The 23,956-nt window shown below is 42.8% G+C and overlaps 1 protein-coding gene across 9 annotated transcripts in view; it reads right to left on the bottom strand.

The window, feature by feature from the left end:
* LOC100468655 (cytidine monophosphate-N-acetylneuraminic acid hydroxylase) overlaps positions 1 to 23,956 on the bottom strand; it is a 110,663-nt gene that overhangs the window by 52,512 nt on the left and 34,195 nt on the right. For 6 of the 9 annotated variants that reach the window (XR_004625342.1, XM_002915833.4, XM_034660242.1 and 3 more), the window contains 2 exons: positions 17,247 to 17,450; positions 14,021 to 14,112 (listed from right to left, as the gene is read on the bottom strand). Coding sequence is in view for 8 of the 9 variants with exons in the window: in XM_002915833.4 (XP_002915879.1) it covers positions 14,021 to 14,112; positions 17,247 to 17,450 (296 nt within the window). In the remaining variant the exon portion in view is untranslated. Of the gene's footprint in view, positions 1 to 14,020; positions 14,113 to 17,246; positions 17,451 to 17,618; positions 17,975 to 18,131; positions 18,290 to 23,956 lie in introns of those variants that run through there. The other 3 variants (XM_019795918.2, XM_011220447.3, XM_011220448.3) reach the window with 3 other exon arrangements.

Genomic DNA, 23,956 nt, shown 5'->3' with positions numbered 1-23,956 from the left:
CATCTTGGGTTTAACTTTTCATCAGTCAAAAGACGTAAAGTAACACTTCCTCAGTCAAAAGATGTCAAGTAACACTTCATTGCTTTATTTTGCAGTTCTCTGATAATGAGTTTGAACCTATCTCACACACATAGAGCCTTACCGGGAAATCTTCTGTAAAATGCTAGTTCAGGGATGCCTGGGTGGTTCCGTCTGTTAAGCGTTTGCCTTCAGCTCAGGTCATGATCCCAGGGTCCTGGGATTGAGTCCCACATTGGGCTCCTTGCTCAGGGGGCACCCTGATTCTCCCTCTGCCTGCTGCACCCCCTGCTTATGCTCTCTCTCGCTCTGACAAATAAATAAAATCTTTAAAAAAATAAAATACTCGTTCATATCCTTTCTTCATTTTGTATTGGGTTTTCTATTTTTTTCTTTGTCAATTTCCTTCTATATGCTGGATAATATTCCCTTGTTGGTTATGAATATTGCAAAATAACCTCCCAAATTGTCGTGTCTTTTCCCTCCATCCATGGCATCCTTCATTCAGCAGAACATCTTTAGTGTTGATAGAATCATATTCCCCAATTTTCTGTCCCCTTCAGCTGCTCTTCTGAAGTGTTGTTTGAAGAGTCAGAAAGTTCACAGCAGGGGCAAATGGCAGCCACTGGTGGTTGTTCACCCATAACTCGCTCTTCCTGGCCAAAGGAGCCCTCATTTTGTTCAAGTGCCCAGTGAGCTCTTGTCTCCCTGAGGCCATGCCCCAAGGGTGAATTGTGATTGGTCTAAATCACATTGGTAATGGACTGGTCTGGGCAATGAGACCTGGGGGAAGGTCTGACGTGATGCTTCCCAAAAGACTTTCCTCTCTGTTACAAAGGAGCAAGAGGAAGGGTTCCATAAGGTGTGTGGAGTGCGGTAGCCATACTGCCACCTTGAAGGAAGCAGCCAACATCTGAGGACAGATGAGCAGAAAGATAGAGGGAACCTGGGTGCTTGATCTGGGGCTTATTTCACTTAACATCTAATCTTTTATTTCCTCAAGTGCTCAATGTTCCCACTCACCTCAGGACCTTTGTACATGCTATTCCGTCTACCTGCAACACCTTCCTTTCTTCATAGAGTTGCACCTGCTACCCCCTCAGATCTCAGCTCAAACACTGTCCAATAAAAACAAAATCTGGACATAGATAGGGAGATGCTTTAATTAGAAAGAGACTACAGCGCAAGAGAGAACACTTCTGTCTCAGAAATCTGCGAGCATCTCAATATGCAGCAGAAAAAAGTTCTTCTTTTACAGGATAAAGGAGGAGGAAAGCAGAATCTCTTGAGGGGAAACCAGACAGGCAATGGGAAATGACCGGTGGGGTCTGATAGGTACAGGGTCTTGGCTGTGGTCAGCACATTTCCAGAAGCCGGTAAGGGGAGACACGTTCTACTTTTTTGTGCTTGCTCAGGCTTGGGACAAGCAGAGTTCACCGGCCTGTAGGCAAGAGAGAAGCCTGACTAAAGTTTGGTCAAGACAGAGAGTAAGAAATGGGCAACAGTGAACACTTGGTTCCTCAGAGAAGCCCTTCTTTATCCACCCAACTTGGATGCTGGAACCGGACTGCGTGGATTAAATCCCAGCTCTGCCTAGCTGTGTGACCTTACATGAATTCCTTAACCTTTCTGGGCGTTGGTTTCCTCATCTGTAAAGAAGCAATAATAAAATAATCCATCTCACAAAAAAAAAAAAGTGCCACCAATCTCTAGGTCACAAAGATATTCTCCTACATTTCTTCCGTTACTGTTATAGTGTTACCTTTCTCATTTAGACTATTAGGTTATGTGAAGCCTATCTTTATCCTGAAGTGTATGAGATCTTAGACATGGGTAAAAGAATTTGTTAGTCACACGCTTTTACCAGTTAGTAATTCAACTGTCTTATGTTTTTTATTACGGAAATTACTCCAAATACAGAGAAGCTCTTAAGCACAAACATGATAGTTTTACTTAATTTTATTTTTATTTTTTATATTTGTTAAGTTTTTATTTAATTCAGGTTAGTTCACAGTGCTGTATTAGTTCCAGGTGTACAATACAGTGATTGAGCACTTCCATCCATCACCTGGTGCTCATCACAAGTGCCCTCCTTAAGCCCCATCACCTGTCTCACATATCCCTCCATCTACCTTCCCCTCCGGTAACCATCAGTTTGATCTCTATCGTTAAGAATCAGCTTGTTGGTTTGTCTCTCTTTTTCACTCTTATTTTTTTTCCCTTTGCTCATTTGTTTTGTTTCTTAAGTTCCACATGAGTGAAATCATATGGCATTTGCCTTTCTCTGACTGACTAATTTCGCTCAGCATTGTACTCTCAAGCTCCATCCATGCCATTGTATATGGCAAACTTTCATTCTTTTTATGGCTGAATAATATTCCATTGTGTATATACATACCTCTTCTCTATTCCTTCATCTATCAATGGGCACGAGGCTGCTTCCATAATTTGACTATTGTAAATAACGCTGCAATAAACATAGGGGTGCATATATCTTTTCAAATTTGTGTTTTTATATTCTTTGGGTAAATACCCAGTAGTGGAATTACTGGATCAAATGGTAATTTTAGTTTTTAACTTTTTGAGGAACTTCCACACTGTTCTCCACAGTGGCTGCCCCAGTTTGCACTCCCATCAGCAGTGCATGAGGGTTCCTTGTTCTCCACATCCTCCACCAACACTTGTTTCTTGTGTTTTGATTTCAGCCATTGTGACAGGTACGAGGTGGTATCTCACTGTGGTTTTGATTTGCATGAGCATCTTTTCATGTGTCTGTTGGCCATCTGGATGTCTCCTGCCCATTTTTAATTGCATTATTTGTTTTCTTGTGTTGAGTTGTGTAAGTTCTTTATATATCTTGGATACTAATCCTTAATCAAATATGTCATTTGAAAATAACTTCTCTTGTTCCATAGATTGCCTTTTAGTTTTGTCGACTATTTCCTTTGCTGTGCAGATGCTTTTTATTTTGATGTAGCTCCAACAGTTTTTATTTGCTTTTGTTTTCCTTGCCTCAGCAGACATCTCTAGAAAGAAGTTGCTAAGGCCAATGTCAAAGAGGTTGCTGCCTGCATTCCCCTCTAGGATTTTGATGGTTTCCTATCTCACATTTAGGTCTTTAATCCGTTTTGAATTTGTGTATCATGTAATACGGTGGTCCAGTTTCTTTCTTCTGTATGTTGCTGCCCAGTTTACCCAACACCATTTGTTGAAAAGACTGTCCTTTTCCCATTGGGTATTCTTTCCAATCTTTTGGTCAAAGATTAACTGACCATATACTTGTGGGTTTATTTCTGGGTTTTCTATTCTATTGATCTATCTGTCTATTTTTGTGCCCACAGTTTTTTTTAGATGGCAGAAAATAACACTATGAGCAGCCTAAATTCCAACAACAGAGAAATGGCTAAATAAATCATTTGAGTTAATATTTAATGTAAACATACTTTCAAATGACGTATGTATAGAATCTGATATGACTAATATTGTAATACTAATAAAAGAAAAATATACAAAAATAATATATAGAGGAGCACCTAGGTGGTGCAGTCAGTCAAGCATGCAACTCTTGGTTTCGGCTTGGGTTGTGATCTCAGGGTCATAGGATCAAGCCCCGTGTCACTCTTAAGACTCTCTCTCCCCCCCTCCTCCGTGCTCTCTCTAAAATAAATAAACCTATATCTATGTGTGTGTGTGTGTATAATAATTACGATTATTTATAAAAGTATGCCTAAACAGATGACTGGAAGATAGAACGACTAGATAGAAGATCAACCAAGAGATAGAAGAGCTGAGCAAAACTATAAACCAACTGGACCTAACAGACATATACAGAATGCCCCACCCAACTGTAAGAGAACGCACGTTTGTCTCAGCTACATGTGGGATATTCTCCAGTACAGGCCATACATTAGGCCATAAAACAAGTTTCAATAAACTTGAAAGGATCAAAGACATACAGAGTATGTTCTCTGACCACAATGAAATGGAAGGAGACATCGGTAAAGGAGGAAAGGTAGGAAATTTACAAATATGTAGAAATCAAACAATGAACTTACAAATGGTTTAAGGAAGAAATCAGTACAAAATTAGAAAATCCTTTGAGATAAGTAAAAATGAAAACATATATGCCAAAATCTATGGAATGTGGCCAAAACAGTGCATACAAGGGAATTTATACCTGTACACACTTATATTAAAAAACGAAGATCTCAAATAAAGAACCTAACATTCTACCTCAAGAAACTAGAAAAAGAAGAGCAAACTAAACCAAAATCAAACAGAGGGACGGCAATAATAAAAAAAATTAAAGCCAAAATAAGTGAAATTAAGAATAGAAAAATAAGAGAAAATCAATGAAAACAAAAGTTAGTTCCTCAACATAATTAACAAAATTTAAAAGGCTTTAGCTAGACTGACCAAGAAAAAAGAGAGAAGACTCAAATTACTATAACCAGGAATGAAAAAGGAGATTGATCGTATAGAAATAAAAATACATATATAAGGAATATGATGAATGTTGTGGATTAACAAATTATATAACCTAGAAGAAATGCAGAGATTTCAAGAAAGGCACAAATTAACTAAACCAGCTCAAGAAGAAACAGAATATCTAAGCAGACCCCAAGCAAATAACAAGATTGGGTCAATAATCATAAAACTTCCCACGAAGGTTAGTTAAGGCCCAGATAGCCTCACTGGTGAATCTGACTAAATGTTAAAGAAGAAGCGACACCAATAATTCACAAACTCTTCCAATAAATAGAAAGGAACACTTCTCAACTCATTCTATGAGGGTACTATCACCCTGATACCAGAACCAGACAAAGATAGCACACACACACAGGCACGCACAAATATAGACAAATATTCCAAATATATTAGCAAATACAATTTAGCAATATAAAAAAGAATTATCACCATGACCAAGTGGGGTTTATGTGAGGCTGGTTCAACGTTCAAAAGATGTAAGGCTGGTTTGGTATTTGAAAATCAATCAATGTAATATGTCACATTAATACAACAAAAGGGGGGAAACCACATGATCTCAAATGATGTAGAAAAGTCATATGATGAAGTCCAACACCCTTTTGTGATAAAAACACTCAGAAAACTTTGAAGAAAATTTCCTCAACCTGCTAAAGGGCATCCATAAAACTTCATGCTTAACATCATACTTAATAGTAAAAGACTGGATGCTTTCCCTTAAGATCAGGAATAAGATAGGAATGTCTCTTCTTGCCACCTCTACCTGGAAGTTCTAGCCAAGGCAACTGGGCAAGAAAATGAAATAAAAGGTATCCATATTGGAAAGGAAGAAATAAAACTACCTCCATTCAAGACAACACGATCTTGCATATAGAATAACCTAAGGAATCCACTAAGAAACTATTAGATTTAATAAATGGGTTCAGCAAGGTTGCAGGATACAAGGTCATATAAAAAGAAAAAGGTTTCTCTATACACTGGCAATGAACAATCTGAAAATGAAGTTAGGAAAACAATTCCATTTACAACAGCATCAAAAACAATAAATTACTTAGGAATAAATTTAACAAAAGTAGTACAAAACTGATACCCTGAAGGCTATAAAACATCATTGAGAGAAAGTAAAGATGACTTAATAAATGGAAAGACATCCCATATTCACGACCAAAAGACTTGTATTGTTAAGATGGTAACATGCCCCAACTTGATCTACAGATTCACTGCAACTCCTATCAAAACTCCAACCACCTTTTTCCCCCTAGAAATTAGAAAGCTAATCCTAAAACTCATATGAAAATGCAAGGCACCCAGAAAAGCCAAGACAATCTTGAAAAATAAAACAAAACTGGAAGATTCACACTTCCCACTACAGAGCTACAATAATCAAAACAACATGGAACTAGCACAATGATAGACATACAGATCAATGGAATAGAGTCTAGAAATTAAACTTTACATTTCTCATCAGCTGATTTTCACCAAGGATGCCAAATACTTCAATGGGGAAAGAGCTTAGTCCTTCGTCAAATAGTGTTGAAAAAGCCAGATATCCACATGCAGAATGAAGTTGGACCTATATCTCACACAATGTACAAGAATTAACTCAAAATGGATCAAAGAGTGAAATGTGAGAGCAAGAACTATAAAACTCTTAGAATAAAACATAGGAGTAAATCTTCATGACCTTGGATTAGGCAATGGTTCTTAGACTATCTATTAGTCTGTCTGTATGTCAGTCTAATAAAGCATATTAGTGTATTAGATTCAGATATTCGAAGCCTATGCTTTCTTAGACACAAAGGGTACAACTTACAAAGAAAAAAATAAATAAACCGGACTTCATCAAAATTAAAAATATTGTGTTTCAGGGGCGCCTGGGTGGCACAGCGGTTAAGCGTCTGCCTTCGACTCAGGGAGTGATCCCGGCGTTATGGGATCGAGCCCCACATCAGGCTCCTCCGCTATGAGCCTGCTTCTTCCTCTCCCACTCCCCCTGCTTGTGTTCCCTCTCTCGATGGCTGTCTCTATCTCTGTCAAATAAATAAATAAAATCTTTAAAAAAAAAATTGTGTTTCAAAGAACACCAGCACGAATGTGAAAAGACAACCCACAGAATGGCAAAAAATAATTGCAAATTACATTTCTGATAAGGGACTTGTAACTCTAATGTACCAAGCATCCTTATATCTTAATAATCAAAGACAAAGAGCCCAATTAAAAATGGGCAACAGATCTGGATAGACTTCTCCAAAGAAGATAAATAAAAATAATGTGAATATAAAAGGACCAATGAACACACAAAAAGTTGCTCCTCGTCATCAGTTACTAGGGAAACGCAAATCAGCCTCAGGGCGCAACACCATTTCATACCCAGCAGGATGGCTATCATAAAAATACGGACAACGACAAGTGTTGATGAGGATATGGAGAAATTGAAGCCATCATACGCCACTGGTGGGCGTGAACATGGTACAGTGTTTTAGAAAACAGTTTGGTATTTTTTCAAAAAGTTAAGCATAGAGTTACCATATGACCCAGCAACGGCATTAAGTACATAAACAAGAGAACTGAAAACACGTCCACACAAAGATTTGCACATATGCACACAAATGTTCATAGCAGCATCATGTAACACAGCTAAAAGTGGGAAGAACCCAAATCCACCAACTGATAAATGCGTACAAGCAGTGTGGTCTCTCCATACAAGGGCTGTTACTCAGCCCTAATAGGGGTGAAGCAAAGGAGGCCCTGATATTTGCACACATGGACAAGCCCTGAGAACATCATGCTGAGCGAAAGAAGTCAGACACAAAAGGCCACACATTGCATTATTCCAAATATACGAAGCATCCCGAATAGGAAAATCCAGAGACAGAAAGTAGAGCAGTGGTTGCCAGGGGCTTAGGAAAAAGGGGAACGAGGACTGACTGCTAATAGTTATAAGGTTTCTTTGTGGGGTAATGAGAATATTCTGGAATTAGATGGTAATAATGGCACAACATGAGAAAACACTAAAAACCACTGGATTGCACACTTTAAAAGGGTGAATTTTACAGTACGTGAATTATATGTCAATAAAAAGGAGGAGGAGGAAGGGAGACAGGAAGGGGAAAAGAAGAGGGAGGGGTGAGGGGGAGAGGTAACCATGGTGAAGAATGGGAGGAAAGATAGCAAAGCAAAGGTCATCTTGGGTTATGGGTGTGCAGGTGAGGCTCTTCCTTCTAGTTCTCTATCTTGCTGATTATGACCATCTATTGTTCTCTGTAATAATGATAATTACAAAATCATCTCCGCTCCTACCCCAGGGTGGGACTGAGCGTTGCTTCCCTTTCTCAGGATGAGGTATGAAATCCGCACATGGCAGCGCTGGGCTGAAGAGTGAGCTCTGGCAAACATGTTTTCCATTCTCACGCAGCCTCCTCACTTGAGCAAAGGCTGAACCTCACTGGGGCCTGTTGCTTCCCGTCCCGCTGACCCTGCTGCCACCCGCGGGCCTGCCCTTCACCAGCCATGGCACCAATTCCCCTTTTACAAGATCATCGCTCTGTTTTCCCACTGACTCAACTTCCTGCAGGGTGGAAAATCCCTCCTTCCCGCTCCTGTGGTCCCAGGCTCAGGGGACACGTGCAGACTCTCTGAGCCCTACACGTACAAGTAAATCATTACGCTCGGTGTACCAGCGCCGACAATTTAGCAGATGTTCGCTTTGAAAATTCTTTCAACAACCCACTAAAGTAGCTATTGCTGGTATGATCACCGTCTGAGGAACCTGAAGCACAAAGAGACTGAAATCTCACCCAGAGGCGCTGAATTGTGTTTGGGCTTCAGGATCTGAACCCCGGATGTCAGGCCCCACTGCGCCCACTCTGAACCACTTTGCTATCTTATCTCTCCACATGCATGTCTTGTCCAAAAGACGTACAGGTTTCATAAAAGACCCTAAGCAGCTATAGATTTCTGGGTTACTTACTACATACTCATGGGTGACAGTGTATTGTCCTTTCACTCATACAAACACTGTATTATGTGCAAACCTTTTATTCTTACCAGTTTTCTGCCAAATTAACGTCACAGTATTTGCACAGCACATGTAACAATGTGATTATAGGTTTTCTAGGCTAGGCCAATGGTCGTGGGGTGGGGCTTACTGGCAAAAAAAAAAAACAAACAAAAAACTAGTGATCCAGACATCCCTTTGAGGGGCGTGGGAGGATACATTTATGGTCAAAGCAATGAGCAACTCTCCCAGATCAGCATTCTACCTCCTTAGGGGGTGAGTGGAAGAAAACATGCACCCTAGTCAGTGACCCCTTTGCTCATGGGGAACTGGGGATAGATACCGTGCAGGTCAGAGTCTTCTTTAAAAAGTGATTTGGAGTTGTTCTAAGACACATGGGCAAGAGTGGTCCTGACATTCTATTGCTAGGGTCACAGTAATTTGAGCCTGCAACGGATGTAGTGGTAGCATAATCCAAGTCCCCAGTCTGGAGGGACACGTAGGAAGCCCCCAGCTCAGCTCCCTCCGCAGGTAACCAGTGGTAAAGCTGCCCCTCTCCAATTGCCCACATGTACTTATACATCGGCTTTTTTCATAACTGGATCATATATGTAATGTTTATAACCTTTATTTTGCTTTATAATCAGATTATTTTAGTTTCTTCATTAGTATCACTTTTAAGATATACTAAAGTTATTGCTAATGTTTAAGTTGTTTCCAATTTTTTTTTTGGTAAACAGTACTGCTGTAAATGAACATATAGCCATCTCTTTGGCACATCAGCGATTAAGATCTTAGGATAAGGTCTTGGCTGTGGAATTGCCGGGTCAAAGGTGTGCACATTCTTACAGGTGATAGGAAGCTCTCTGGAGAGGTCTGAGCAGGGGAATGATGTGACTCAATGTGGATTTTTACAAGATCAGGCTTGGGTGCTAGCAGCAGAATGGACCACAGAAGGCAAGCAAGGAAGCAGGGCGACCACTCGTAAGGCACAGGTGACTGACTTGAACTCAGATGGAGGCAGTGCACATGGGTCTGAAGCAGTTTGGGCACAAAATCAACAGGATTTATGGGCTGAATGAGGGAGTTCAAGGAAAGACAAGAGTCAAGACTGGACTCCAGGTTTTGTTCAATTGAATGGATGTGGTATTGTTTACAGAGAAGGGGAAGGCTGATGGAGGAACAGAGATGGGGAAGACTAGAGTAGGAACAAGTTTGAGGAACAACGATGGGGAAGCTGGAGGAGGAACAGTGTGAGGAACAGTGATGGGGAAGCTGGAGGAGGAACAGGTGTGAGGAACAGTAATGGGAAAGGCTGGAGGAGGAAGAGGTGTGAGGAACAGTGATGGGAAAGGCTAGAAGAGGAACAGTATGAGGAAGTGATGGGAAAGGCTGGAGGAGGAACAGTGTGAGGAACATCGATGGGGAAGCTGGAGGAGGACAGGTGTGAGGAACAGTGATGGGGAAGCTGGAGGAGGAACAGATGTGAGGAACAGAGATGGGGAAGCTGGAGGAGGAACAGATGTGAGGAACAGAGATGGGGTACCTGGAGGAGGAACAGGTGTGAGGAACAGTGATGGGGAAGCTGGAGGAGGAACAGGTGTGAGGACCAGTGATGGGAAAGTCTGGAGGAGGAACAGTGCGAGGAACAGTGATGGGAAAGGCTGGAGGAGGAGCAGGTGTGAGGAACATCGATGGGGAAGCTGGAGGAGGAACATGTGTGAGGAAAAGCGATGGGGAAGCTAGAGGAGGAACAGTGCGAGGAACAGAGATGGCAGAGCTGGAGGAGGAACAGGTGTGAGGAACAGAGATGGGGAAGCTGGAGGAGGAACAGGTGTGGGAAACAGTGATAGGAAAGGCTGCAGGAGGAACAGTATGAGCAACAGAGATGGGGAAGGTGGAGGAGGAACAGGTGGGAGGAACAGTGATGGGAAAGGCTAGAAGAGGAACAGTATGAGGAACAGAGATGGGGAAGCTGGAGGAGGAAGAGGTGTGAGGAACAGTGATGGGGAACCTGGAGGAGGAACAGGTGTGAGGAACAGTGATGGGGAAGGTGGAGGAGGAACAGGTGTGAGGAACAGTGATGGGGAAGCTGGAGGAGGAAAAGGTGTGAGAAGCAGTGATGGGAAAGGCTGCAGGAGGAACAGTATGAGGAACAGAGATGGGGAAGGTGGAGGAGGAACAGGTGGGAGGAACAGTGATGGGAAAGGCTGGAGGAGGAACAGGTGTGAGGAACAGTGATGGGAAAGGCTAGAAGAGGAACACTATGAGGAACAGAGATGGGGAAGCTGGAGGAGGAACAGGTGTGAGGAACAGTGATGGGAAAGGCTGGAGGAGGAACAGTGATGGGAAAGGCTGGAGGAGGAACAGTATGAGGAACAGTGATGGGAAAGGCCGGAGGAGGAACAGGTGTGAGGAACAGAGATGGGGAAGCTGGAGGAGGAACAGATGTGAGGAACAGAGATGGGGTACCTGGAGGAGGAACAGGTGTGAGGAACAGTGATGGGGAAGCTGGAGGAGGAACAGGTGTGAGGACCAGTGATGGGAAAGGCTGGAGGAGGAACATGTGTGAGGAACAGAGATGGGGAAGCTGGAGGAGGAACAGGTGTGAGGAACAGTGATGGGGAAGCTGGAGGAGGAACAGGCGTGAGGAACAGTGATGGGAAAGGCTGGAGGAGGAACAGTGTGAGGAACAGTGATGGGAAAGGCTGGAGGAGGAACAGGTTTGAGGAAGAGTGATGGGAAATGCTGGAGGAGGAACAGTGTGAGGAACATCAATGGGGAAGCTGGAGGAGGACAGGTGTGAGGAACAGTGATGGGGAAGCTGGAGGAGGACAGGTGTGAGGAACAGTGATGGGGAAGCTGGAGGAGGAACAGGTGTGGGGAACAGTGATGGGAAAGGCTGGAGGAGGAACAGTATGAGGAACAGTGATGGGGAAGCTGGAGGAGGAACAGGTGTGAGGAACAGTGTTGGGGAAGCTGGAGGAGGAACAGGTGTGAGGAACATCGATGGAGAAGGCAAAGGAGGAACAGGTGTGAAGATATGCTGGCGAAGGACATCAAGAGTTCTGCCTTGGCTGCGCTCTTGGAATGCCCACCAGAAGTCTGTGTGGAAATACTGTTAGGCAGGTGGAGACCTCAAGGATGAGATCAAAGCTGGAGGCAAACTTTTTGGGCTCATCTGAGTAAAGACGGCATTTAGAGTTATGGGATTAGATGTGATCCCTTAGGGAAAGCTTACAGATAGGGAGCTTCGGGTCCCGTCCCAGGCCATTCCAACATTCAGAAGTCTAGCAGGGGATGAGTCAGCAGAAGAGTGTGAGAAGTAGCTAGTGTAGTCAGAATAAGAATCAGGAGAGTGTTCCGTTTTGGTTTCAGGCTTGAAGATATTTTACAGGGTGACAGGAGTTTGGGTTCAGGGGTAGGCTCTTCAACAATTTAAATGCACATGACCCTCTCCTCAGCATTCACTGTTTTTAGCAACAGAATTATATATATATATGTATATATATATGTTTATATATGTTTATCATATAAACATATATATATACATAAGCATAAACATGTATGTTTATATATGATATGTTTATATATATATATATATATATATATATATGGCTTGAAGTGGTGCTTTCTTCTATATTTGATTTCACGGTTTTCTTAGGAGACATTACTGTGTCCTCCAATATTTCTTCAAAATCCCCTTTCTGGTTTCCTCAGAGGCCCCTTTGGAAGCCTCCTCCTCCTTCTCAAGAGATGGTACAGCAGATAAGACTCGCAAGGTTGGAGAACTGAGGTTCCAGGTGGGAACTGACAACCTGGACCAGGACGGAACAGGAGCCCCCAAGGATGCCCTCATTCTAACATTCAGGAACTATGGATACGTGAGGTTATACAGCAAAAGGGAATCAAAGTTGCAGAAGAAATTAAGGTTGCTAATCAGCTGACCTTAAAATAGGGAGAATATCCTGGATTATGTGGGTGAGCCCAATATATCACAAGAGCCCTAAAACCTGGAAGCGGGAGGCAGAGAAGTCAGAGGGAGATGTGACCCCAGAAATAAGGGCCACAGAGATGCAAGGCTTTGACAATGGAAAGGGGGGCCCCTAGAAGCTAGAAAAGGCAAGGACATGGATCCGTCTCTGGAGCTTACAGAAGGGAACACAGCCCTGCTGACACTATAATTTTAGCCACAGAGACCTGTGCTGGACCTGTGACCCACACAACTGTAAGACAGTAGATTCCTATTGTTTAAGCCATTATGTTTGAGGGTATCTGTTACAGCAGCAGATAGGAAACTAGTGCAGAAAGCTCTGCTCCCCAGACACAAGGGAAAGGACCCACAATAGAGAGAGAGTGGGCCACTGTGCTGAGTGCTACTGAGTTTGGGTACAATGACAATGTAAAGTGACCACTGAATTGAGCAACACAGAAAGCGATGGTGACCTTGACGGGAGCCTGTCCGTGCAGTGGTAGGACTGCAGCTCCACCAAGACCATGGGGGAGGGGAGGGGCAGGGAGCGAGTGTGGACACCTGCTCCAAGGGGGGTCCCTGTTTTAGGGGTTAGAGGACTGGGGGCATAATTTAAGCAGGGGGGGAAGGTCTATTAAGGCCTTACATCACACTGAGCACGCACACACAGGGACTAACAGCCAAGGACAGAACTGGTGATCCAGAACAAGGAGGGACACCCGCAGGAGTGAAGCCCCTGAGACCCCCAACACCAATGCCATCTCCAGCACGAAGCCCTCTGGGATCTCCCAGTCTGATGAAATCTGTTGGTTACTTCCACCACCGTCATTATGAAAGTGTGTCTAACACACTTCCTTTTCAGGATTGTCACAAGTGACTTTTTCTACTGACAGAACACAATTTTAATAAGAATAGAGACACATTTATTGGTATGACTGCTCCCTTGTTGCTCATAGTTAGAAAAGCTTTCTGGAGTAGGAGGAAGAAGACAGCAGGTGTGGAAACAGTGTTTTGCAAATCAGACATCAACTGCAGCCTCTTACCGACACCAGAAAGCGCAGCGCACTTTGAAGCACTGTATTTCCCAGCTGAACCGTAAGCCTCTACTGTAACGGTACTCGAACGTCTAAGTTGTGTGCCTTCGCAAACAAAACATTCAGAGCCACCAACCGTATCCAGTATCCAAGCCACCGGCCAGAGGCTCCCTGATTCTCGTCGGCCACGGGCTCGTCTAGGTCCCACATCCTACAACGTCGTCTCAGGCACCCCAGCTCTATCTTACCCATCTTTAGAGCCAGTGCAACGTGCACACACGCTAGGTTCCCAACAAACATGTGCTCAGCAAATGAATGCATGAAGGGATCTTTTGGAGAAATCTGGTTCGGAATTTACAGTGTTAATTATATTGAAAAAAAAAAAAGAACAAATATCCACAGTTTAAAATCAGAATGTATCCAAAGCTTCAAGTGAAATTAGAAACAAGCTGACAAACAGGACCCCGGGAACGATAACAGCAGAATGTGTTTATTAATGCTGATGGTATTTACCTAGTTCATCTTGACAGAAGCTGCCTGGGGGGTTGGTATACTTCATGGTGCTCACATCTAATTTCCAGTTGTGCTTTGTGCATCTAACAGACCTGCATGAAAATAAAAACCGTACTTAGGCTTGTGAAATGGTGAAAATAAAATTAATCTTACTAAGCTTACATGCATTATTTTGCAATGAAATTAAATTAGGTGCTTGAACACCAACGATGTAAAAGGAAGACCATTAGTAGATGATATTCAATTGATACTCAGAGCCAAGGAAATATAGAATAATCATCACAGGGTGATTTAAAAAATGTAGATTTAAAAAAAAAGTAAATAAAATAAGTGATGAAGTTAAATTCCATGTCATACAGGTGACACGGGTCAGACAGGGATCAACAGAGCTGAGAGAACGAAGTGGTCTTCAGGGACGGTTCGCTAGGTAGGATCCAACCGCAACCAATATAAGGGAAGAATACGGTAATCAATGTGTGTCTCTGATCTACACTGGACTCTGGCACAGGGTACTGAACCCAGTTCAGCTTAAGTTTTCATTTTTCAAAGAGAAAGGATTTCCTTATCATTTAAAGTTTTAGGGCATGGTTTATCTAAATCATGAATTTCATATAAAGAGTAAATATTTTTAAGATATAAGTACCTCTTGCGTAAATTTGCTGTTAACCTGTAATCCAAATTTAACTGAGCGTTCTGTAGTTTTCATTTGCTAACTCTGGTAAACCTATTCCAGAATGAGAATCAGATTGTAACAAAACAGGATGTACAGTAATTTCTTTTTTCCATTTCTTACCAGAGCGTTGAAGGGGGTGTGGAGGTTGGGGATGGGTTAGAAACAGTTCTGGTTTTTTTCCTCTTTATTTTGCTAGTGTTTTTAGTGAAGTTTTTAATTTTTTTTTAACAGTAAAGTAAAGAATTAAAAAAAAAAACAAATATGTCTCAAACCAGAAACATCAGATGTTTTAAACGAAAAATGTCTGTTTTAACATGTAAGTGAACTATGCTGATTTTTTTTCAAGTTTCATTCTATCTGGAATTTTTAAATATTCTTTTGTAGGAATAAGGCAAAAAGCATGGGCCACACTTCGATTTATGGAGGATTATTTTGTGCATCTCCTTTCTCATCAGTGAGTAGCCAACAACCCTCCAAAAATTAAGAGAGAATATTCCAGTTGCAGCTCCTGAACATTCTGGGCCATTAGAGGAGGAACCTGGCTGGACCATAAATGCTCAGAGGTGGTGGGCAGGCAGGAGAGCAACAGCTTCCAACGCAAGAGAGGTTGTGAAAAACTGTTGGACTTCAGAAAGGAGAACCACAGCTTACAAGGGCTACCGATCTAGGTTGGGTGGGAAGAAGAAAAATGCCTGAGGTGCAGAGGGGAGAAGAGGTAGGTCGTTGTTCTCGACCATCCCCTAGAAGAGAGTGCTTCTGTGGGTGATTCTGCACAGAAGACCCGAGAAGGGTCGCCACATTTGGAGAGGTGGCTGGGGGGTGCAGCGTCTAAGTTACTCGGGGGCTTGGTTTCAGCAAGTAAATGGTTGGGGAGCTGCATCTGGGAATAAAGGGGAGAGCTGCTGGCTCCCCGTGCGCAGGAGAGATGAAAGTGCTCTCTCTGTCAACAAGACAGGGTGAAGCTGGGAGGGGAGGGCGGGGGCCCGAACAGGATAAGACGTTTGTCCAGGTCACTGAGCTCGTAAGCGGTGCAGCTGGGCTTCTGACCAGGGCTGTGAGAAAAATTGTGATCTCAGTCACTAATCTGTAACACTTCCTTAAATGACTGGCCAAGTGGGCACTGTGTGAAAGGAGACAAGCAGCGGAGAGAAGAGAAGAGAAGCAGAGTCCCCAAACTGCAGTAGTCAGAAGACCCCAAGCGCCTGCAGAAGTTCACCCGTGACAAAACCACCCAAGTCTGAGGACCTCCTAACTGAATCCACTGAGAAAAGGGAAGGCAATCAAGATCGGGCTGTCAGCAAATTACCAACAGGTTCTTCCAGGGCAGAGCTGTCCGCTACAAGGATGTTCCATGTAATACTTGGGACACATTTATACTAAAAATAGACTCATTGTTTATCTGAAATGCAAATTTAACAGGGTGCCCTGTATTTTAATCTTCCCAGCCTAGCCACCTAATCTGAGCCAGCAAGCTACAGGTGCAATGGTGATTAATACCAAAAGAAATCTAATTGTGTGTAGGCGGGGCCCTGAGAACAAATACGCACTGAAGCGAATCTGTGTGCTGCTGTGAGAACATCCCAGCCTCTAGTGATGGCGTTCTGTACAGTGATAGCAGGGGCTGTCAGACAGCTGCCCAGCTCCTTCTGAGCGCGTCAGCACTAAACGGCCCACAAATGACCTGACAAGTAAGACCAACAACACACAACACACGGAAGATAATATCCCAAGATGGGAATGACTGAAACAACACTGGTCAAGTTCGGCCAAAGCAGATCTTACAAATGGGGTTGGCTTGGCATGCAATGATAGTGCTGGGAAACAGGCGGACAACGCGTTCCCCCCACCCCGAACTCTCCCTGGCTTCCCCAGGCAGTGCACTGTACATCTAGAAACAAAACAAAACCTCCCCATTCTGTCACTGCTCCTGTGCTGGGGAGGTGCAAATTAACAGACAGGTTTAATCAAGGGGCCGGTTCTTCCAAGAAGTGATCAGAAGAGCCGCTGCTGGGGCGGGTACAGTGGGGGTGCTGGCATGTCTATTTCTTAATCCCAACTAGGCTGGCCAGGGGAATTCTCCCTGCTCTCCGGGAGGGTCTGGAAAAGTGTCCCCACCCAACACACACACTTCTGGGGCAGTGGGAAAAGAGACGTACTGGAGGCTCGGATCTCCGCATGCAAAAGCAGGCAAATGCACAGCCAGACATTCACACCCACACACAGATACACGTGCCCCAAAGCTTCAGTGTTCATCAAGCCAGAGGTCAATCTTCCAGTTCTCAGAAGAGAAATGCACATTAAGAAGTGCTCGGTTTGTCCTGCGGGTAGCTTCGGAGGCTTGACCAAGACGGGGGCAAAAAGGAGAGGAAAATTAAGTAAAGATCATACAATTTTGTGACCAGAGAGATACCCTCAGTGAGCACAAGTAAAAATTATGCATTTCCTAGGGGAAGTGGTTTGTTGAATGATTGATTTAAAACGTCTAATGAGCACATCTCCTGCCCAAATCTGTCAGTGGGGTCTCCAGGGAGAAAGCAACAGAAGTGTCAGTACCTTCCATCCAAATCCTCGATGTCTTTTATGAACAGGCCTCCTTGATGCTTACACATATTCTTGCACGCCTTCAGGCGAGTCTTATTCTTGTAGAGGATGTAATCTTGGCCAGTGCTCTTATTGCGGAAGAAATTGATTCCTTCCTTCAGATTGGCAACTTCGACGGGAGACAAACGCAACAGGATCTCCGCTGTTTGTTCAAAGCTACGAAGAGGCAAACATTTTGAGAGGAAAGAGCAATAAGAGATTATAATCTCTTGGAACTGGCAACTCTAAACCTCGTTTTACCACAATACCTTGTAAACCCCTCCCTCCAAGTACCCAGGCTCCTGGCTCCCTGACGGTGCCCTTTCTGCCCCCCTGGCCACGTACACTTTACTTGCTGAGTGCTGGTCTCTGCCTTCCCCGAGAACGAAAGCCCCTCTCACTTGCCTGCCCATAGTCTGCTGCTGCCTCTCCCTGGGAACGTGGAAAGAACGGTGGTTCCTCTCTCAGCTTCTGTTGCTCATTTGCTCCCATAAGGTATGCAAGAGGGGTGTGTAGCCCAGTTCACCATCAATTCCGTTGAACCGCTTCCTCTCTCTGCCACACCTTCTTCAGAAGTACAACCCTCTTCATCTCTAAGAACCCACTCTGTTCTCCCCCACTTCTGAACTTTTGCATTTGGACCTGATGCTTCTGCCAACGACACAGTTCCTCTCCTTTCTCCACTGACGGTCACCCTTTAGGTCCAAATATAACTCAGTCGTCACCACCCACCCCCTGCCCCCACCTCGGTCGAGCCTCCAAAGCTCCCCCCAGGACAAGTTTATTACTCCTCAATGTGCATTTCTATTCCCCAGAACATTATAACCTTGTACCCAGCGCGGTACCCTGCTTACTTACATGCAGATGCTTTTTAAAACACTATCTTCTCCACGCCTCTCTCCCTATCACTTAGCAGAGGTATGTCTTTACTAGCTAGCTATTTAATGAACTAACTCTCCCACTGCACTCAGTCTGAATACGTTATACCTAAAGCCTACGTCCGCAGTACATGAAGCATTTGGATCTTTCCTGTTTGTTCAGGGAAACTACAGGGCGTGTACTTTTCAGACCCCAATTTCTAAACAGACTCTATGATGCTCGTCTGAAACATAGTATAATTTTTGCCAAGAGAAGTTTCAAAATATCTTTTTTGCATGTGCTGCATATATTTGCGTGGCATGAAATCTGGGGGCATGTTGCTTAATTTTACATTCCATTCCAAACCAAAAGTGGTCAAAATTTTCCTCACATGTTAACTTAAAACTGATTTATTAGTTCAAGTACGATTGCGGCATTTTCACTTTCATTTTTAGAAGTCCTACAAATTTCTTAAATGGGAAACAAAAGTAATTTTTAAAAACACACCAAGATAGAGAATAACAGGAAAGCTTCTTCCAAGTTTAAACTGATAAGGCACAGCTCTCTAATAGAATACCATCTACTTCTTCAAAGAAGATTGTCTTCATCACTTCTGTCCCAAATTCTTGGTAATTCTGCTCACAACAGATCTCAATATTTCCAAAAATGTTCTTTAAATATATTTGATAGGAAAGAATCCATTCGTGCCTCATCAATTTTTTTTAACTTTGTTCTTACAAGTACAAATATCTGACATCAAGCCACAGCAAACACTGACACAATTTCCTGGAATAATTTGTCTAAACGTGTATAAGGGGACGCTTGGGTGGCTCAGTCAGTTACTGACTGAGCCCTCCTCTCAGGTCATGAACTCAGGGTCCTGGGATTGGTCTCATCAGGCTACTTGCTCAGCGGGAGTCTGCTCCTCCCTCTGCCTGCTGCTCCCCCTGCTGTGCTCTCTGACAAATAAATAAAATATTAAAAAAAGAATAAAATAAAAGTGTAAAAGGAAAACCTCCCTAAATATTGTTTTACTTGATTGAGTGAACCACTTAGCCAAAGTTCTATGTTAGATCCCAAGGCCTTGCATGCACCGTGCAAAGCAGGCTGAACTAACTGCATCTTTGTTTTACCAATTCTGTGAGAAATCACACTGGAACCTAAGGCAAACGGAAAAAATGTGACAGTTGAGGGTTTGAGACGGTGGCATAGAAACATTCTGAGCTCACCTCCGCCCTTGGATACAACAAATCTACAACTACATACGGAATAATACCCTGGGAAGGAGACCTAAAAACTGGAGCGCAAGAGTCCCCACCAGCACCGAGACGGATAGAAGAGGCAGAGATACAACTTTGCTAAGGAAAAAGGCCACACTCCAGGTGTGGTATTCCATGAGGGCAGGAGACCTCAAAGGTATGGAATTTTCCCCGAGGAGTGAGAGATTCAAGCTCCACATCAGGCACCGCATAGATCCTGCACAGGAAAGATGAGTCCCCAAAACACCTGTCTTTAAAAATCAATAGGCGATAAGTCTAGGACAACTACAATACTGTAGGGAAACTAGCACTCACTCTTAAAGGGCTCATGTGCAGACTCACTTGGTCCAGAAACCAGCAGAAAAACACCAGATTTAAAAGTGCATAGGGATGCCTGGGTGGCTCAGTTGATTAAGTGTCTGCCTTCAGCTCAGGTCATGATCCTGGGGTCTTGGGATCAAGTCCCATGTCAGGCTCCCTGCTCATCGGGTAGTCTGCTTCTTCCTCTCCCTCTGCCTGCCACTCCCCCTGCTTCTTCTCTCTCTCTTTCAAATAAATAAAATCTTTTTTAAAAATAGTGCATAGACCACAGGTGAAGGAGACCCACTTAGTACACCTGGAGCACTCGCCAGAGAGGCAGGCAGTAGCTGGGCCTCTCCCTGGGGACTGAGGCACATTGGCAGCAACAGTTTTTGCTCTCATTCTGCCATGTGGGTGCCATTTTAGAATCTTCCCTCTAGACTGTTAACACCAGAAGGTGCACCCTGCTGAGAGCGCCATACAACGCTGCAACCTTGGCAGACCTCATGCCAACAGGACATTAACCCCACACATCAGCGTGCCCACAGCAATCCTCCCTGGACCTAGCATCCAGCTGGGCTGGAAAACAGTCCAGCCCACCAGCACACCTGCAGCAGTCCTGACCAGGCTTACGGCCAGCCACAGGCACATCCAGAGCAATGAAAGATTCTATGTTCACGGATGGGAAGACGATATTGTCAAGATGTCAATTCTTCCCAGCTTGATCCACAGAATCAACACAATTTCAGTCAGAATCCTAGCATGTTATTTTGTGGGTATCAACAAACTGATTCTAAAATTTATATGAAAAGGAAAAAGACACAGAATAACCAATACAATATTGAAGGAGAAAAAGTCGGAAGATTAAAACTACCAGACTTCAACACTTAGTATAAAGCTAAAAATCTACAAATCAAGACAGAGTTGCAAAAGAAAACACAAATAGGTCAATGGAACAGAGTAGAGAGCCTAAAAATAGACATACACAAATACAGTCAACTGATCTTTGACAAAGGAGCAAAGGCTTGCAATGAATAAAAGAGTCTTCTCAACAAATGGCGCTGGAACAACTGGATATCCACATCCAAAAGAATAAACCTACACCATACACTTTTTACAAAATCCATTCAAAATGGCTCGGATAACTAAATGCAAAATGCAAAACAATAAAACTCCTAGAAAATTACATAGAAAATCTAGATGACCTTGGGTCATGACTTTTTAGATACAGTGCATAAGATTTCATCCATGAAATAATTACTGATAAGCTGGGTGTCATTAAAATCAAAAACTTTTGTTCTGTGAAAGACATTGTCAAGAGAATGAGAACACAAACCACAGGCTAGGAGAAAATATTTGCAAAAAAAAATATCCAATAAAAGATGTCATCTAATTAAACAAAGAACTCTTAAAACTCAACAATAAGAAAACACAATTCAATCAAAAAATGGGCCAAAGATCTGAAGAGACCCCTCACAAAAAACATACTGGTAGCAAATAATGTATGAAAAGCCACTCAACATCAAATGTCATTAGGGAATTGCAAATTAAAATAACAATGGGATACCATTACACACCTATTAAAATGGCCCAAATCCAGAACACTGAAAATATCAAATTCTGGTGAGGATGTGAGGAACAGGAACATTCATTTACTTCTGGTGGGAACGCAAAATGGTACAGCCACTTTGAAAGATAATTTGGTGGTTTCTTATAAAACTAAACACACTGGGGGTGCCTGGGTGGCTCAATAGTTTAAGTGTCAGGCTCTTGGTTTCAGCTCAGGTCATGATCTCAGTCAGGGCTGTGAGACTGAGCCCCACTTCAGGCTTCATACTCAGCATGGAGTCTGCTTGAGAGTCTTTCTCTCCCTCTTCCTCTGCTCCCCCTCATTGCTCATTCTCACTTTCTCTCTGTACAATAAATAAATAAAATTTTTAAAAAACCTAAACATACTCTTACTAAAACGATCCAACAATCACGGTCCTGGGTATTTACCCAAATGAGTTGAAAACATGTCCACACAAAATCCTGCACATGGATGTTTATAGCAGCTTTATTGTCAAAATCTGGAAGCAGCCAAGATGTGCTTCAGTAGGTGATGGACAAACTATGGTCCATCCAGACAGTGGACTATTACTCAGTGCTAAAAATAAATGTGCTATCAAGACCCAGACAAACATAGGGAAAACTTAAATGCATATTACTAAATGAAAGAAGACAATATGAAATGCCTATATATGGTATAATTCCAACTATATGACATTCTAGAAAAAGGCAAAACTTAGAGACAGTGGTTCCCAGGGATTAGGGGTGAGGGGCAAATGAAGAGTCAGAATACAGAAGTGAATGAAACTATTCTGCCTGATATCGTGGTAGACACAGGTCATTATATATTTATCCAAACCCATAGAATTTATACAAACTGACACACCACCACCAAGAACGGACACTAATGTAAACTACAGATTTGGGGGGATAATGATGTGTCAATGTAGGTTCATTGACTGTTTAACAAATGTACCACTCTGGTGTGGTACGTTCACAATGGGGGAGCCTCCCTATGTGTGGGGCAATGATATATATGGAAACTGTGTACTTTCTGCACAACTTTGCCATGAACCTAAAATTTCTCTAAAATATAAAGTCTATGTTAAAAAAAAGAAAAAAGAAAAAGAAAAAAGGAAATGAACTATAAACTCAAAAGTACACAGGGCTGAACCTTAAATGCATATTATTAAGTGAATAATCCAGTCTGATTAGGCTACATACTATGTGATTCTATTTACATGGCGTTCTGGGAACGGCAAAACTACGGAGACAGGAAAAAGATCAATGGTTACCAGGTGTTTGGGGTGGGGGGAGGTAAGGGTCAAATAGGTGAAGCACAGGAGATTTGGTGAAACTATTTTGTATGATACTGTAACAGTGGGAATGACATTACACGTTTGTGAAAAGCCACACAGCTCTATAGAACAGGGTGAACCTCAATGTAGGCAAATTAAAAAAAAAAATCATTTAGAAGGTGGCGGGATCCTAGGAAAGAATATAGTAACAGGAGAATTTGTTACAAATGCATGAAACAACCTAGCTGAAATGGGTGAGGAGAAAAGGTGGGGCCCAGTACCTTTGGAAATGAATGGAGTCTGTAAGACTAAAACACAAAAGGAACAGCACATCACTGTTATACTCTAGTTGACAATGCTGTTTTGCATAGGGGACTGGGTTAACAATAATGATATTTCCGTACATATATAGTGCAATTGCACAATTAAATAAATGAGTGGCAAGGGAGAGAGCTGTGTTTATCTCTGTTGGAGTGGGAATCTACAGAGAAGCAAGGGGAGAAAGCTAAAAGGACTGGGGTTGGCAATGGATCAGAATCAGAGACATCAGTATGAACTCATGTTTAGCTTAATGGAGATACTAATGTATACACACAGAAAAATCTGTGGATATGTGTGCATATACTAGTTAGTATACGCAAATCTACTGGCTCAGTAGCTGAGAGGGCCAAGAAGCAACAATATCCCAGGGCAACAAGGACACCTGGCAGCCAGATCTTGGTGTCTAATATCACTCTCCAATAAAAGAAACCAGGGCTCCTTAGAGAGAAATGGCTGATTCTAGAACAAGGAAAGGAAATACACAAGGTGAGCCTAGACCATCTTGTAGGGCCAGAGAGTAAGAAAGTGCAAACACACACACTCAAAACCAAAAAACCAAAACCAAAACCCCCAAACAGCTATATGGATGGGGTTACGACAAAGAAACAAACGGTTAACTAAAGGAGCGCCCCGTGGTTAAAGCCAGAACATTTTGGGGAAAAAAATAGCACTGAATTATAACCCAAGGTATAAAATAAATTTCATGAGGCCATCTGGTATAAATAAATTACTGAATAAATAAATGCGGGGGAGAGATAAATCTCCTTACAGAATAATTTAAAATAATTTATGTGTATACTTAGCCTGACTCAAGGAGGGGGGACTTAAATTCTTACCCCTTAAATGTGGGCTACGTATAGTGATTTCCTTTCAAAGAACACCTCTTGGGAAGGAGGGAGAAAGAGAAAACAACTTCACGGGGGAGAAATGTGACAAACACTACCTCCTTCGGGCGCTCAAGGTCAGTATCAACAGTGATAAATTATTTTACTAAGTAACCTTGATGTGATGTGATGTAATGAAATGGCACTTTACCTCCGTGATCTTCCTCCCCAAAACCCACAACCTTAGTCTAATCTTGAAAAAACATCAGACAAAT

Source organism: Ailuropoda melanoleuca, chromosome 5, assembly GCF_002007445.2.
Source record: "Ailuropoda melanoleuca isolate Jingjing chromosome 5, ASM200744v2, whole genome shotgun sequence".
Classification (NCBI taxonomy): domain Eukaryota; kingdom Metazoa; phylum Chordata; class Mammalia; order Carnivora; family Ursidae; genus Ailuropoda; species Ailuropoda melanoleuca.
The sequence above is the reverse complement of the archived record's forward strand: the minus strand, read 5'-3'. Positions and strand labels throughout refer to the sequence as shown.